The 16,818-nt window shown below is 58.8% G+C and overlaps 2 protein-coding genes across 3 annotated transcripts; one reads left to right on the forward strand and one right to left on the reverse strand.

Annotated features, from left to right (window-relative positions):
* RNF126 (ring finger protein 126) lies at positions 1–8,564 on the forward strand. Its single transcript, XM_075077344.1, has 9 exons — positions 1–126; positions 3,438–3,496; positions 5,005–5,068; positions 5,578–5,819; positions 6,401–6,469; positions 6,555–6,624; positions 6,850–6,943; positions 7,400–7,515; positions 7,746–8,564. Exons 1-9 carry the CDS (start codon positions 52–54, stop codon positions 7,893–7,895), a joined length of 939 nt encoding a protein of 312 aa, XP_074933445.1. The 5' UTR covers positions 1–51; the 3' UTR covers positions 7,896–8,564.
* Positions 8,565–11,445: 2,881 nt separating this feature from the next.
* On the reverse strand, positions 11,446–16,476 carry FGF22 (fibroblast growth factor 22). Of its 2 annotated transcripts, none has more exons than XM_075077364.1 (3): positions 16,121–16,476; positions 12,327–12,430; positions 11,446–12,023 (listed from the first exon to the last, which is right to left on the reverse strand). In XM_075077364.1, the coding sequence occupies exons 1-3, from the start codon at positions 16,374–16,376 to the stop codon at positions 11,832–11,834; spliced, it is 552 nt and encodes a 183-aa protein (XP_074933465.1). In that variant the 5' UTR covers positions 16,377–16,476; the 3' UTR covers positions 11,446–11,831. The 2 variants fall into 2 exon arrangements, with proteins under 2 accessions (XP_074933465.1, XP_074933464.1); XM_075077363.1 differs by having other exon boundaries at positions 11,446–12,026.
* Between the last annotated feature and the right edge of the window lie 342 nt (positions 16,477–16,818).

Raw genomic sequence — 16,818 nt, forward strand, 5'->3', positions numbered from 1 at the left:
GGGCGGGGCGGGCTGAGCCAGTCGGGGCGGGGGGGGGGGGGGGGTGGGAAGATGGCGGAGGCTTCACCACAGCCGGGACGGTTTTTCTGCCACTGCTGCTCGGCCGAGATCGCCCCACGCCTGCCCGTGAGCGGGGGTGGGGGTACGGCAGGGGGCGGGTGGGGGGTCCAGCAGGTCGGGTACGTGGGGGCGAGGCCTAGGGGTAGGAAGGGGTCGTCGGGAGGCCTGAGGGAGTGCCGGGCCCTCAGGGCGGCGGGACTCGGGGTGGGGAGTGGGGGGCAGGGGGCGTTCGGAGGGGTGGGGGGGAGGCCCCGGGGGTGGGGGAGGTCTGCGTGTGGCTGTTGAGGTGAGCGGGGGGGCGTTAGGAGGGGCGGGAGTGAGGGTCCCGGGGGTGGTGGTGGTGATGGTGTTAGGAGGGGCGGGGGTGTGAGGGTCCCGGGGGGGGTGTCTGCTTGTGGCAGTTGGGGTGAGAGGGGCTGTTAGGGGGGCTGGGGGGGCTCCGGAGTGAGGAAATGGGGGCGCTGGGGGTTGTGTGGGCGCAACGGGGCGTCCCCGGCGAGGGGGGTCGGCGTGGCGGGAGGTCCCCCCGCCCTGCTTGGCCTGGTGCGGGGGGAGGTGGGGGCCGGGGGCCCGGGCCGGGGGGGCCCAGCGCGGCCGCCTTCGTGTGCTCCAGTCACGCCGTGAAGGGGGGAGCCCACCTGCAGTCCTGCCTCCCTCCGGCCCCGAGGGCGGGGGTCCCCACCTGCAGCACCCCGGCCCCCCACACCCCCGGCACAAACGGTGTGACGTTCCCTGGGCCTGAGCACCGTCACCCCACTTCTTTGTCCGGAGCGAATCGAAGCTCCTGGGATAACGAGGGGGTTTCTTTTCTCTCTGTTGCAGTAGGATTTAAATGAGCGTGAGAAAAGCTTCACGGGTGATAATATCTGAGACGTAGGCAAGTGCACGAGCGATACGTATGCACCGTCTCCGCTCGCTAACGCAGAGCGCTTTGTAGGCTGGGCGCCGCGCGTGAGCAGACGTGCTTTGGCTGCTGAGTAAAACCCCTGCTTGTAAGGAGTCATGTTTTTCTGGTGTGGGTAGAAAAAGAGCGTTGGCTGTTGGAAAGGAACTGGCTGAAACATCATGGTGGGCCACGGCTAGATTTTCTGCGGATTACCCACCAGATGTTAAATTTGCTTCAGAAGATCCAGCCAGTGTCTGTTTGTCCTGAAACTTTTCACGGTGTCTTGTCAGAATAAGGCACTGCTTTTTGTTAACATTTACTGAATTTTAAAAGTCACCTGATTGTGAGCATAGGTGCCTCTGCCACGGTTGATTAGACTTTGCCGTCAGTTTGGTTTTGTGAAGCGCTGTTTGTCCTTTTGCCCTCTCCGTCAGCCTTACTGGTTAGGCGAGGGTAGGCCTTGCTGGTAAATCTCGCAGCTTGTATTTAAGTGTGAGGGCAAAACTGTTGATAATGCTCCTGCCAAATACAGACGGGCTGGAGAAAGTGGCTCGAGAGTTGAAGGTTGTAACCGAGAAATATTGGTCGTTTGTTTTTGTTTAAACACCCTGTGTTGGGCTTGTGCCAGCAGAGCACATCTGGTAGTGAATGCACTGAACTGTGGCAGGGAGTGGACTGCTTCTTTTGTTGGTTCAGGGCCAGTTAATTGCTAGTTAATGAGCTGCTTTTGGGGGGCCCAAGTTCATTCGGTTTCACTTACTGTTTGGAGTCCAAGCTACTGGAGGTACCAGAGCTTATGCTGCAGAAGGAATGACTCAAACAGCCTGAGAAACAACAAACTTTGACATTTGTGCTGTTCCAGCTGCAGTGGAATTTGCTGATCCCTGTGTTTGGAGTTGTCCGTAAGCACACAGGGGGGAAAAAAGCCTCCCTTAAATAAGAGAGTAGAGAGGAGTAAGTTGCTCACTGCTCGAGCGTGGCTACTGTGATAATTTACACCAGTGGCGTACTGGTGGGGAGTAGAACAGTCAGGGATATTTCAAAGGCAGAGGCAATTGATCTGATTTTCTGTGTTCAACGCAGGAGTTCCCGTGTGCTGGTAACCAACTTCAAGAAGAATTTGGATGGTGTGGAAATATTCTTGAAATCAAACGTTGTGTAAATTGCGTAGACCCAGTTATTTCACAATCGCAAATCTAGAGTCCTGCACGGAAGAGGGAGCAGCAACTCCTCCGAGTCTGTTTCTAGGTCTCAGTGTTTGCTGCTTCCTTATCTTGCTGGGCAAGCAAGGCCAGCGTGGTGTGGATCGCTGGTGTTGCTGTCTTGTTCTTGGGCCTTATCAGGTTTTTCTGCGGAGGCTGGAGGAGCCACCCCAGATGTCCTGTCAGAGCAAACCCATGTGGCAGGCATCCTTGCCTCCTTTGGGGAATTCATTGACTTTGTTTACAGGCCCGTGCCAATTCGAACGTAGCAGTAGTAAAGGGAAGTAGCATTATTTTTAGAAGCTCTTATATTTCTTCCATGCTGAGCCTAGCTTTGCCGGGGTGGGGTTTTGAGTGGTTGTGTTTGCCTGCGGTGGCTGTTCTGCCTCGGCCGTGGCTGGGGTTAGGTGCGGGGTCTGTCGCTTCCTCTTCTGGCTCGGCAGTGCTGCGTGGTGCTACTTATTCTCAAGCGCTGAGAAGTGAAGTAGCTTCCTTTCAGGGTCACAAGTGTCCTGGGCTACTGCTTGCTAGGACAGTATGGTTGTGGAGTATAAAGTCTTCACTAAGACCAGGAACTGTGAGGAAAAATGACTGTCACAAACTCCTGAGGAATCCTGCTTCTGCCCCATGGGCTGTTTATTCCAGCACATTCAGTCTTTGGTGTTAAAGGCTACAAGGGTGGCAGGAGCTTTCTGAAATGAGCGTTGAGCGTGGGAGTGCAAAATTCTGGTATTGTGTTTTGCAGAATGACCCTCTTGTGTCCCCTTGACCTCTGCGCTGTGAACCCCAGACGACATTAGTAACAGCTTTCCATTCAGCCCTTCCTAAGCGACAGTGACACTGTGATTAGCCTGTGCTGCAATTCCCTCCTTGTTTCTTTCATTAGGACAGTTTGGCCCCTTGAGGGGGGCAGAAGAAGGTCCACAAAACACGCAGCTGTTTAAAAACTACTGTTTTGAGTGCTGCTCTTCTGGGAAAGCCAGTGGTTTTGCTTTCACTTCACCCAGAACTATATCAGATGTTATCTAATGCTTTGTCTATACTGGGGATTAATTAGTGTTATCCAAATCTCTTCTAAAGCCAAGTTCCAAACAGGCTCAGGCTTAACAATTTGCCGCACTAGTCTGGTGAGGGCAAATATCAGTGGTTTAGGGGTCCTCCTGGCTCTGTAATCGTGGCATGTGTCTGGGACGATGCAGGACTCTCCTGTTTCACCCCATCCCACTGAAGGCACTCTTTGACTTGTACGTACCACTTGCTTTTCTCATTCAATATTTCTTCTCCCATAGGACTACATTTGCCCACGGTGTGAATCTGGTTTTATTGAAGAACTTCCTGAAGAGCCAAGGTAACGTGCTGCCCCAAAGGCTACTGCTGGAATGAACTCAGTCTGCTTTGCTCTTTTGCTTTTTCTGGTTAAAAGGCAATGTGGGATACTAAATACACCATTTTTACTACTTCTGCCCAATATTTGGCTCACCTTTCCTCACTATGGGTAGAAAGCACTTAATTTGCGTAGTTTTCATCTACAGGTAAATCAGCCATGGGAATGCTGAGCGTCAGACGCTGCTGGTAAAAGGTGGGGGAGGAATGGATTGATTTAAAGCAAACAAAAAAAAGTAGAGAGGCTTTCCCCATGGCATGCAGTAGCTATGAACTGGTTTGAGTCATCTGGGTAGAGATAACCCTGTGAGAGAGGAATCTGTGGCATGGAGAGTGTACATATGCTTCAGCGTATCATTCAATAACTTAGTTGAGAGTCCTAGCGGCAAAACATTTTGACTAACACTTTGGACTCTGCGCTGGAGCAGCTGAGATCTGTGTTCACGTGCCTTACTGCTGACTCAGTAGTGGGACTGTTCTCTGGCAGTGTCAGAACGAGCAAGAGTAGGAGAAATTACTTAAAATGTTTCAGGCGTGTTTGCCGGCCTTGGCTGTGACCGGCTTCGGGGCAGGCAGTGTGCTGGCAGGCGTTCGGTGCAAGGGCACGCTGAGCTGCGTGGGGGGAGTGCCAGAGGCGTGTTGCTGCCTGCTGAGGGAGGTGGTCTTCACACACTGAGGTTTCTGTGCTGCCGAGGTGACGTTTGGCCTGACTACACCAACCCAAGAGGCTGAAAATCAATACTGGCTAACCTTAACTGTACTGGTGGTATGCTGTGACCTTGGGACGCGTAATCGCTGAACCTTAGTTTTTTGTTACCGTGAATGTCAAAGCGTAGACCTGGATACTGAGCAGTAAATGTTCCTGCAGCTCTCTAAAAGCAGAAGCCTGGCAGCATTAAGACTTCCTAAGAATCTGTCCCATTTGGTCACATGCATCTGCAAGAGAAGTTCCTTTGATTCAAGATTAGACTTAAGCATGTTTGGGTCATAGTGATCAGGGTTTGTACCTTAAGTCTCCTCTTCCTGGTGTTCCAGAGGATTAGCTGATTTGTTCGAGGTGGATTGTGCAGGGAATCCTTGCTTGACATTGTGTTTCAGTCACTTCTCTGTAGCTTCGTGAAATCAGAATCTAGAAGGGTAGGGAGAGATGGGTGAAGGGGGGGGGGGGAAATGAAGGCTGCAGGAAGGGAAAAATGAAAATTGATATGAAAGATTAGAAAAAGAGCAGCTGAGGGCAGGGTAGTTTCTGCACAGAGCTGACCCTGCCCCAGGGTGAAAGGGAAGGTGAGCAGACCTCTGAGGTCCCTTCAAGCTCTAGCTCAGCACAAAAATGGTTCAGTTGCTTCCTGTGTGCTGTTACTGTGCTGTGGTGTCTGCTTTTCCTGTCAAACTCATGTCCCTTGCTCCCCTCTTCTGGGAAAATCTTCTCGAAGCACCCTTCTGAGGCTTACCAGTGCTCTTCATCTTTCACAGGAACACTGACAATGAGACCAGCTCCTCTACATCAACCAGCGATCAGAGCAGGCATCCTTTTGAGGTGAGTCCTCTCTGTCTCTTCCAACATTACTACATTGTTTAAATGTTCCCTGAATTATGATAAAATTTAGGAAGGGAGGTCTTAATATCATCCACATGCTGCTCCTGAAATCTCTGCCCATTGTATTTTTATCATGTGTTTTTAATAGGACCATCATTTGTAGCTTATTCTTGTTGGGAGGAGCCTAAGCTGGGATTTAGTGAGCTGTCTGGGTGTGTTGCTATGTGGTAGCCTCAGCTTAAAAGGCAGCAGTTACATGCGGGAGCTAAAGAGAAACCAGGGAAGTGGTAGTTACCTCTTAGCTTTGTGCGTAGCTTCACTCTGTGTCTGTTCCTCGCTAAGCTGCCTCTGAGAGTGCACTGATCCACCTGTGTCAGCCAAGGCTCATGAGCTGCTGGGGGCCTGAAAAGACTGGTCTTTGTTGGAAGCTTGGTGAAATATCAGATGTAAAAGCTAAGAGCTGTTTCTCTCGTCGTTACAATCTGTTCCCTAAATTCTCTCCCTCCCAGAATGTGGATCAGCACTTATTCACCTTGCCACAGGGCTATGGCCAATTTGCCTTTGGGATCTTTGATGACAGCTTTGAGTTTCCATTTGGGTCCAATGCGCAGTCGGAAGACAACAGGGACTCTGAGAACCGGAGGGAGCGAGAGCACCAGTCTCGGCATCGATACGGTGCAAGGCAGCCCCGAGCCCGCCTCGCCACACGCCGTGCCGCTGGCAGGCACGAGGGAGTTCCCACGCTGGAAGGGTGAGAACAGCTGCCAGATTCTTGCAGGGGAAGCCCTGTTATCTTTCACCAATGAGAGTTAGCTGAAAATCAGCCCATCCTTGTTCTCATCCGCGTGAGGAGCGGTCTCTTAAAGGCTGCTCCTGAGCACAGCTGTCCAGTGCGACTCTTGCGTAGGTGCCTGGCTTTGCCCCTGTGAGCTCACGCTGCCGGATGGCCAGGCTCCAGCTGGGCCTGCAGCCGCTGGCAAGCTCTTGCCTCGGGTTTGAACGGGCCATTTCACCTGAGCACAGTAGCAGAGCTGACAGTGTGGTTGGGCGTTTTGACTGTTAAACCTGCAAAGAGAAAGGCTCCCTGGTCATGACCAGGTATTACCAAAATGTTGCCCTCATGTGAGGGGAAATGAGAGAAAACACTGGACAAGAAAACTAATGTTTCTTTAACTGCATCCTGCAGAGCCATTTGCCATCTCTGTCAGAAATTATCCCCTTACAAATAACATACTGAAACTTCTCCTTGTCTATGAGTAATCAGTTCTTGTTTCCAGGCTGGGAGTTAACAGGCACTAGTTCTGACATAATCCTGGTTTCCTTGTCTTTCAGAATTATCCAGCAGCTGGTCAATGGGATTATTGCACCTACAACAATACCAAACCTAGGACTAGGTCCTTGGTGAGTTGGAAGATGTATTGCTCTTTCTGACAGTGCTCTTGCTGGTACTCCCAGCCAAATTTAATTGTTGTCCTTGTCCTTAAAGGGGAGTCTTGCATTCAAATCCAATGGACTACGCGTGGGGTGCCAACGGCTTGGATGCAATTATTACGCAGGTAAAACCGGCATTACAGTGGCGTCTCCTGTCCCCATGTGCGGTGCTGCAAAACTGCCAGCAGCTGATGGCTGCAGGGGGCAAACCTCTGAGGGTGCAGAAATGGGAGACAAGGTCCACAGTGCAGGCGATGCAGGGTTCAAGTGCCCCGAGTGAATAAATGAACAGAGTCTGTGTGCTGCTGAACTCACGTCTTTCTGCCTTCTGTGGCCTATTGTTTTTTCAGTTACTAAATCAGTTTGAAAACACTGGACCGCCGCCAGCAGACAAAGAAAAGATCCAGGCCCTCCCCACCATACAGATTGCACAGGAACACGTAGGTACGTGTATCTCCTCCAGGGAATTGCTCACAAAGAGCTCTGTGAAAGTTTTGTTTAACGTTTTCTTGGGATTTTAATTTTCTCCGTTATACCTTCGAGGCCCAAAACGTTTCAAAGAGGGGAGAGAGCTGAAGTATCGCTCTGTTATACTTGCACATGCAAAAAAAAAAAAGAGCAGTGTAGACTGGCTGGGTTTGCCCTGGGGAGGCAAACTGTTCTGAACAGTTCAGTGTGGATAGAGATGAAGCAGAAGGGAAGGGAACAATGAAGCAAACCCACGGCAGTGAGAGGTGGAGTGGTGGTGGTAGGAACCCCAAAGCAACGAGCTTTCCCCTCTGCAGGGATGAAACAGCGGTGGGGGGAAGGGGAGAGATGATGGGATCCCGAGTTGGGTGCGTGGAGTGTTGTCCTCTCCCTTATTGCTCAGCTGTGTTTTGCTTTCCCTTTGTGATGCAGATTCTGGGTTAGAGTGCCCTGTGTGTAAAGAAGACTATACAGTTGGTGAAAATGTCCGACAGTTACCTTGCAATCACCTATTCCACAACAGCTGTATAGTCCCTTGGCTGGAACAGGTTAGTGCCGTCTGAGCGGGTGACCTGGGGTCTGCAGCACTCGGGTGTTTTCTCTGGTGGTACTGTTCTCTGTAAATATTTTCATACCTCCATGATGAGGCCTAAGCGTGAGCAGCCTTTGATCAGAGGAAGGAGTGTCATCCTAGCCTTTTCCTTGAGTGCTGCTCCTGTATCGTGTTTCTAATCCTGTTTCCCATATTTCTTGTTTTGTTTTTGTCTGCTCTCCAAAGCATGACACGTGTCCTGTGTGCCGGAAAAGCTTAAGTGGACAAAACACTGCCACAAACCCCCCAGGACTCACGGGGATGAACTTCTCATCATCCTCCTCCTCCTCTTCCTCCAGCTCACCAAGTAACGAAAACTCATCGAACAACTCATGAATCTTAATCCAACCCTCTGTCCCCGGGCCCTGTCCATTGTCCTTCCTCCCCCCCAGCCAACGTAAGCAACAAAAGGGGCTTCCAGAGCAGAGCGAGGGGAGGGTAGCAAGGGGGAAGCAGCCCCCCCCAGAATTCCCTTTTGAGCTCCGAAGACACGGAGACTCTGGGTCCTTCAGAGATGAGAAGCCTCAAGTTCTGTGATGGGGGGAAAAGAGCTCCGTCTTTTAATAAAAACATCCATTTGCCGTGTGGACTTTTAACCATTGCAGTGAAGGGCTGCTGCGCTCCACAGAAGGGAAACCTGAGGCGCTGAGCTAGCGGTTGCAGTTCTGAAGGGCAAGGTTGTGTTTGTATGGTTTTGAATTTGAGATTCCTTTATTTCTGTTGCTCCTCCTCCCCTTGGGTACTATCTCTTCTGCTTTGGAGGTTGAAGTCTTTGAAATGAAAGCGTAATGATACTGCCTCCCTCCCAGGATCTCCAGCTGGGCAGGGCCAATAGTCGTCACTGAAAAAATGAACTCTTGAAATAGACCCCATTATCCCTCCCCTCCCCCTCTCAAGTCCCATTTATTTTTCTTTATAACCTCACCCTTCTGATACTCAACACTGAAAGGGTTTTTATAATTTTAAATTATTACTGCTGTTAAATAAATGGACGTTTCAGCTCAACGAGACGTTATGCATGATTTGAGGAAAACTACAGGGTAAGCTCTCCGGAGGGTGCTCTGCTGAGCCGCCCCGTTTCACCCCAGGGCAGGCTGGGCTTGTCCAAGCCCTCCTGCAGGCCTAGCGCAGGCGTGCTCTGAGCTCCAGGCACCAGACTCCGACGTGACCAGCACCTGTATGTGCGTTGCCAGCCTGCGGGTCGTTGAGCGGTTGGCTGCAGGATTGCAACTGAAAGCATCCTTGCCTGGTCTTTTGTATTGTTTACACCTTCTCCCTGTTGCAGTCCTGCCCTGCTCTCAGCTTGCGTGGGCTTTTCCACCGTCGACATCAGGACTGGGCGCGCATCGGAGGAAGGACCAGCCAAATAGCGTTGTGATCAAGTAATATACAGGGAAAACAACATTTTGGAGAAAAATGTATTTCAAAGCTAAAAATACAGCTGATTAAAAAAGAGAGGGAGGGAGAGAGAGAGACAAATATCCAGGTGTGTTTGTGACTCAGTTTCTGTGACAGAGCTGGAGCATGAAAAGAATGTGACCGGAGCGGGCAGTGACCTACCTGTGCGCTGCCTGTGCCCGCGCTCGCCTGGGCTGGGAGGGGGACAAAATCCCGGGTCTGGACACGCTGAATCTGCCAGCGCCGGGGGACGCCTGGGTCGGCGGCACGGGGCAGGGTGCCTGCTGGGGTGGGAGGTGTCCTCAGGGGAGTGCGTGGGGAGAGGGGCGAGGTTGCTGCTCTGCTTGCGCCTTTGCAGCGTGGCCCAGCGCGGAGCGCGTGGGGCAGATGTCAGCCGATGCCCCTTCCTGTGGCAGGGACTTGGGGTGGTCAGTGGGTCTCCCTGACACGTAACCGGGTGCTCGTGAGGGTGCTGTGCTCCAGGCCATGCATCAGGACCTTGCTGTGGCAGACGCCAGAGCTGTAGGTGGGATACCCGCTCCTCTGGGAGCGGGTGGGTGGGATGGATGGATGGAGGGAGGGTTCAACGGCTTGGGAGGCTCCCCACGTCTCCTCCGGCTCTTGGGGCCCTGTGAGCGGGCCAGGGGTGGCTGGGGAAGGTGCTGGCACCCCCGGACACTCAAGGTCCTGGCAGCAGCAGAGCTTTGGTGCTGCTTTCAAAGCAGCCTTACCCGAAGACCCAGCCCTTTCTCCTGAGAACTTTCTGGGAGGGGACTTACCTCATGTAGGAGGGGGAAGGCAAGCGGCTTGTTTGGTGTTTCTTGAGCCATTTTGGAATAAAAGAAGATTCATTGGGGAAAATGTCCCAAATGCAGATGGCGAGCAGCCTTTGCCAAGCCTGCCAGGGCCACGTAGCTGGCGCTGAGCAATTCTTCTGGAATGTTTTTCCTCCTTGGCTTTGCCAGTGTAGCCAGGGCAGCCCAGCGGTGCCTTTCATCTCGGCAGGCGGATGCCTGCGGGACGAGGGTTTATCTCGGGACTGGTATATCAGGGTTAATAGCTCATCCTCTGCCGGAGGTTGAGCCAGAAGCTTCTGCCGCCAGGATCCTGGGCTTGGGAGGCGGGTGGCAGCCGGAAGGTCCCCAGCTGAGCCCGCCCGTGCCCATCGACTCGGCCGGCGCAGAGGGAACGCTTCGCGGTTTAGTCACTGAAACGCAGCCCAGGAGACCTGGAAGAACCTTCTGCTGCATTTCGGCTGCAGCGCAGGGTTCCCGGCTCCCTTGGAGCTCAGGGGATGACTTATGTGTGCAGTGCTCAGGGTGGGTTTTGAGTGGGTGAAGCGAAGCCTGTGGTGGGTGCACGGCTGCTGCTGACCCGGCTGGCAGTGGCTCCAGACTGGGGCCGGCGGCCACCACACGGTTAACGCGGTGGCTGTTCCCTCAGAGACTATTTGGAGCTGGTTGGGTAAGAAATGGAACAAGTTTGGTGGTTTTCGCTGGGGCCATCGCTCACGTCTGACGTGACAAAGTGACCAGGCTGCGATGCAACGCTGCGGCGGGTGCGGAGGGCGGCGCAGGAACGTGCCCTGGCCGGGAGGCTGAGGCACAGGTGCTATTTCTGGCCGTGGTCCCCTCCAGGCGAGGGGCTGGTCCTCGCCACCAGCCGCCTTCCCGGCTCCATCTCTGCTGGGGACGATGGAGTGGAGCTGGGCTGAGGAGGGGCAGGAGCAGCCTGGAGGCACTGCTGCAGCCAGGGGAGGTTGGGGCTGGCTGCCCCACTGCACCTGGGGTCTTGGTCCAGGGCGTGGATTGGGCACCATCCGCATAACTGGGAGTCTGTGGCCCAGGTACTCCTGCTGGGGACGGGTTCCCCAGAGCAGGTCTGGTCCCTTCTGCTCATGACGTCCCACTCCCCGCAGCAAGGGGCAGCCCTGGGCCTGGGGCTGCATCTGCCCGAGGGTCCGGGCCAGCTCCTGCGGTGCTACCCGGCGCCTGGTCCCACAGAGCCCACTGCAACTCCGCAGCGGGACGCTCGGCTGCAGCCGGGCTCTTGCTCCAGCACCAGGGACCCTCTTGACCCCTCACCCCCTATGTCTTGTCCCTTTGGGTCTCCAGGGCCACCTCCCTTGCACCCCCCGGGGGATGCTCCTCGCTGAGCTGCACCACTCTGGCTGCGGGTCACACGTGCATGTGTTTTGCTCCGGCACTAGCGCAGGGTCCGGGCTCTCCCGGACAGACAGGCAGCTGCTTTTTCCTGCTCCCTCCTTTGTGCTGCCAAAGAACCGTTGCTGTGTTTTCCCACGGGTTAGGTTTTGGGTCGGGTGACTCTTAACTTGCATGCAAAGGTGAGCATGTGGATTGATGAGGATCTTGACATGGTGGGGGACCAGCCAGGCTCCCCACTAGTGGCTGCAGCCACGACCCTGGAGGAGCCAACCCCACCCAGCCCGAGCCAAGCCCACCATTGAAGCTCCAAGACTCGCTCCCCCTTCCGTACCACAAACACAGCTTTTATTGCCACGGGTGCTTGGACACAAGACAAATGTGACCCACCGTTACACCCCAGCCCCGCAGCCTCCGCCCCAGCCCCAGCAGGGAAGCCATTAGCAGAGCCAGGGGGCACGACATCGGCGGCCCCAGCGTGCGGTGGCCGCACTCCCCGGGCTGTGCCGCGCTGGACCTGCCTCAGCGGGACGGTGGGGAGAGCCACGTCCCTGCGCGGCTGCAGGCTGTGTCTGGAGCATCTGTCTTCCACATCCATCCTCCACCGTGCATTTAAAAATAAAACAATAAATAGCAAAAAAATATATATGTACATAAATAAACCCTTTTTTCCATTTTTTCCTACAGGATGGTCCTGAGCCGCCCGCGGGGCTCAGCTGACGAGCATGGGGAGGAAGTGGGTGGAGAGGTGCTGCCGGCGCGTCTTGCCCCCTCGCTGCGGCCTGCCCTTGCTATTGAGCGAGAGGAACATGGGGCGGCCCCGGTGCCGCCAGTGCAGTGACGCGTAGGTGTTGTAGCCGTTCTCCTCAATGCGCTCCGTGAACTTGCAGTTGGGGCTGAACTCCTTCTGGCAGGAGAGGGAAGGGGGTGAGGGGCGGCTGTGCTCAGCCGGGGCCCGTCGTCGCCCTGCTCCGGCGGGGTCAGACCCCGAGAGCGGGGCAGGGCAGGACCCCGGCTCCTCCCCGGTCCCCGGAGGGCAGAGGGGCTCTGTGGGTGCAGTCCCCCGCTGGGCAGTAGGTCAGGGCGTGGGAAACCAGGAGCCTGCTCCTGGGCACCGGTCCTGGCGGGTTTGGGACCCCCCATTCCAGCTCTGCCCTGTGCCTCTGACCCTGGTCTGGTCCCTCCCGGGAGGCAGCGTCCGACCTACCGACCCGTAGAGCCTCCCCTGCTTGTTCATGGCCAGGTAGAAGCCGGTGTGCACTGCCTGGATGGCCACGACGCCGACACGCACCGACCGGATCTCGACGATGCCTGCGGGACAGGGAAGCGTGGCGGTGAGCGGGGGAAGGTTGGGCGACCTCCCCAAGGGGCTCTGCCCCAATGCCGCGTCTGTGGCTGCAGCCCCCCCGAGGGACGGGGCTGCTGACCCTTGTCTGATGCCAGAGCAGCCAGAGGGATGGCGGGAATGAGCTTGAGTTGGGAGTGGGAGGGGGAACCTCTGATCCAGGGGGGATTTGAACTTTACTCCTGTCCTCCCCAGGGCCCAGCTGCTTCCCAGGAGCTGGGTTGCGCAGGAGTGATGCCAAGCACAACCTCCACTTGCCTGGAAGCCTGGAACCTGTCAGCCTCTGCCCGGTGCTGACCTCACATTTATCCTACCCTCACTGGCAGCTCTGCCCATGCATCCGTCCCCAACGTGCCCGTGGTGCCCTGGGGACCTGACTCGCCTGTCGCAGCACCCAGCCCCCCACGCACTCAGAGCACCAAGGCCAGCGTTAGCCCCTGGGGGCCAAAGTGTGCTTGGGGGTGACAGCAACGGTGTGCAGCCACGTTATGGTGGATGGAGGCACCCGGGCAAAGGGCTGCGGGGGCAGGAATATGGCTGGGACGTTGCTGCCTGCAGAGGCTGGTGCCGATCGCCTGGCTGGCACGAACATGGACGTGAGGCCCTGCACCAGGGACCGCAGGCGGGAGGGATGTGGCAGTGCTGCAAGACGTGGGGACGAGCCTGGAAGGTGACTGCAGCCGGGCTGTGAAGCTGCAGCAGGGCCCAGCTGTGCCTGGGCTGGAGTGTGCGTGCCCGGCCACTGAGCTCCCGGCGCAGCCGCTAATGGAAAAGGCATGCGGTCGGACCAGCGGCTCTGACAGGAGAAACACCCAGAGCATCATCAGGGCCTCTGGATTCCTGCACCGCCTTGTGCCCGCCAGCGCCCAACCAGCGCAGAGTGCTGCTGCCAGCCCTGCCGCCGGCCAGGCCCACGGTGCTGCGGCAAAGGGAGAAGGAATCTCCAGTGGGCAAAGATGCAGGCAGGACAGCGGGAGGGTGTGAGCCACAGCAGGAGCTGCCCATGGGCGCTGATGCCTGGGGCTGCCCCAGCTGGACAGGGCGTGAGGTTGTGCAGCGGCATGAACAGTGCAGGGGGCTGCAGCCCCTGGGCAGGGGCCGTCACCGGGCATCGACCCCCCGGCTGAGCCAGCATTGCCTGGGCATCACCTGCCTTGGGGCATTTGTGCCCTTGCCAGGAGTGGATGGCGTGGATATGGCACTGGGGCAGCGTTTGGGCTCCTGAGTGTTCGGATCCTTGTGGGCAATGTGTAAGAGCAGATTTTTCAGCCCAGCTGCCTCAGTGCTGCCACCAGCACCCGGTGCCAGCACCCACCGGGACCCACAGGGCCCAGCCCAGCCAAGCCATTGACGAGGAGCAGCCATAGGGAAGGGCTGAACAAATGCCTCTGAATCCATCCCACTTGATCACTGTCTAGAGCTGCTGCTATTTATAGCAAAGGACTTCTACTTTTCTAAATATAAGCCCTTGTTGCTGTTCCTGGTGCCCCAGCTGGCTCTGCCATGCTTTGCTCGCAGGTGCCCAGCCAGTGCCTGGCTCTGCACAGAGGGGACGGGTCCCTGAAGGTGTGGGGCAGCAGCTTGGGGCTGTGCAGCAGCCCAGAGGCAGCTCCCAGTGCTCCCAGTATTGCACCCTCAGCCCCAGCAGGGTCCCAGGGAGGCTGGGGCAGATGCCGAGCTAAGGCAGGAGAAGCCCTGCGACAGCCCCTGCCACCCCACGGTTGCCGGCGGGGCTGGTCCAGCAGCTGCCACGAGGGCTGAGGTGCAGAGCCCGAGCCCAGCCCAAGCGCAGGTTATCTGCTGTGCCGATAACCAGAGCGAGCCCCATGTGACAGCCTGGAGCTGCTCCGCCTGCCAGGCCCCATTGCCACACGGACAAGGGAACGTGTCGGGGCGCTTCGTGCTGGCAGCACACCTGGTCGGGACTCCCGACAACCTCTGACACCGCGAGAGGGTTCCCTGGGCTGGGCTGGGCTCCCTCGTCCTGCAGCCGGCCAGGTGACATCCTCCGGTGCTGGCCGGGACACAGGGCAGCCCCTGCTGCCGCCGCAACGTGGGCTGAGGGATGCTGCTCCCATCCGCAGCATCCTTCCCACCCCAAGCCCCACCACCCTGCTAGGGCCCCCTGGGTGTGCTCGGTCATCCCCCCTTCCCCAGGCCCCCAGCATCCCCACCCTGTCCAGCTGCTGCCCTGCCAGCCTGGCGCACCCCTCCCTGTCACAGGGGGCCGGGACCCAGTAGCCAAAACAGACTGATACCATGGGTGCTGAAGCTGGGCTTGCAGCCCCGGCCCTTGCTGCAGGTGTACCATGGGTGCCACGTCCCCTTGAGACCCACGGCCCTCAGGACCCACGGCTGTCACCTGGAGGGGGCCCAGGTAGGAGCAGGCAGCCACGGAGCCAAGGCAGGGCCCCAGTGCCGGGAGCAGCCTCTCCACTGGCGTGGGGACCCTGGTGCCAGCCTCCGCAGCCGCCTCTTCGCACTGCCACACGCAGCTGCTCCCGAGGGCTGCAGGGTGGTGCAGACGCAGCCCCAGCCCCAGGGGAAGGCCTAATCCTGCCTGCTTGCTCCCAAGCTCCAGATCGCGGCACAGCCAGGGCAGCACCAACATCCTGCAGCGTTTGCCCTCTCCATCCCCCCTGGGATGCGCTGCCCAGCCCCGGGAACCCCCTGGGCCTCTCTGCAGGAGCAGCCCGTGGGGAGGCTGCAGTGAGTGCCTGAGTGCCCCCCCTGCGTGCTGCGGTGGGGGCTGCCGTCTGCACCCACCCTCTGCGGCAGGCTTCCCTGTGGTCCACGCGTGCCCTCAGACTGCCGAGCCCCGACCTGCTCTGCAGGCCGCGGATGCTCTGCGGTCCCCTCCGACAGGGCTGCTCTGCTCTCCTGTGCCAGCCTCACAGCTGGTTCTGAGACCAGCATCGCCCCGAAGCTTCCTCTGTCCCTCCTCCTCAGCCTTCATCCTCCCCAGTGTGTTTAGAGGGAATGATCATGTCCCCCCCAGCCAGAGCCGATGAAGATAACTCGAAACGCAGGGCAGGGGAGGCAGCCCCCCGACGGTGCTGTCAGGACCGGGTGGGACGAGGGGCCCCCCCCAGGTCACCCCAGGCGCTGGGCAGAGCTGGCAAAGTGACGCCGGGTCCCTGCCAGCGCCCGCCGGTGTCCGCACACCTCTCGTCGCTCCCGCGATGCAGCGGGCAGCGAGCCCCGGGAAAGGGGCTCCCGGGGGCGAGGGCAGCAGGACCCGTCTGTGCTCGAGCGAGCTGAGTGCCCCGGCCGGCCGTCTGTGGGGACGCGGGGACCGCGGGGAAAGCGGGAACAGCGTGGGACAGCGGGGACCTGCGGCTCCCGCCCGGCCGGAGGAGACGCTTTGGCAGAGGTTTCTCTGGGCGGGAGGAGCGGCGAGCGCTCCCCGGGGCCGGTCACAGCGGGGTCCCGCCGCCGGTCCCGGGCCGCCTCCGCCCAGCGCTCGCCCTCCCGGACTTGCCCTCCGCCCCCTGCCCGGCGCCGGCAGCGCCCGCCGCAGCCGCAGCCTCGGCGCCCCGGCGGGCTGTGAGCTCTCGGCCCCCGCGGGTGGGAGGGCAGCGGGACCCCGCGCGGCCGCGGGGCGGCCCCAGGCCCCGGCTTTCTCCGGTCCCGGCCCCGGTCCCGGCCCCACTTACTGCCCGGCCGCTCCCTCCAGCGCGTCCCCTCCACGCCGCCGCCGCCGTCGATGCGCAGGAAGAAGCGGGTGGCGGAGAAGAGCCGCCGCCAGCGCACGTCGCCTTCCAGGTGTCCGTAGCTACGGGGGGGCCGCCGGCCACCCCAGGCAGCGCTGCCCGCCCCCGGCCCCGGCCCCGGCCCCGGCCCTGGCCCCGCCAGCACGGCGAGCGCCCCGGCGAGGCAGGCGGCGAGGGCGGCGGGGCCCCCGCGCCTCATGGCGGCGGGCGGGCAGCGGGCGGCGGGGCGCGGCGGGGCGGCGGGTGACGGGCCATGGCCGCGGCGGCGGCGACCGGCCCCGACGGCGCGGGCGGCCCGAGCGGGGTGGGAGGGCGTACCGGCGGGCGGGGCGGGGCGGGGGCCGCGACGGCCAATGGGCGGGGCGGGGCGGGGCCGCGAGGGCGGGGCCTCCCATTCATAAATCGGCGCCCCGACAGCTGCCCTAGATGCACCCGGTCCCCGGTCGCTCACCTGCGTTCGCAGGGCGCCCGGTTGGGTGACTGCACGCCCCGGCTCCCGCGGAAGGTGGGCGGGGGCCGGGGGCGGGACAGGTCCCTCGGGGGTGTGCGGGACCTCCGTGGCTCTGGGGCGGTGTCTGCCTGCGGCCCGGGCGGAGGCGCACCAGGGTCGGGGCCGGGAGAGCGCGGGGCAGCGCCGTGTT

This window comes from Phalacrocorax aristotelis, chromosome W (assembly GCF_949628215.1).
Source record: "Phalacrocorax aristotelis chromosome W, bGulAri2.1, whole genome shotgun sequence".
In the NCBI taxonomy this organism is placed as follows: domain Eukaryota; kingdom Metazoa; phylum Chordata; class Aves; order Suliformes; family Phalacrocoracidae; genus Phalacrocorax; species Phalacrocorax aristotelis.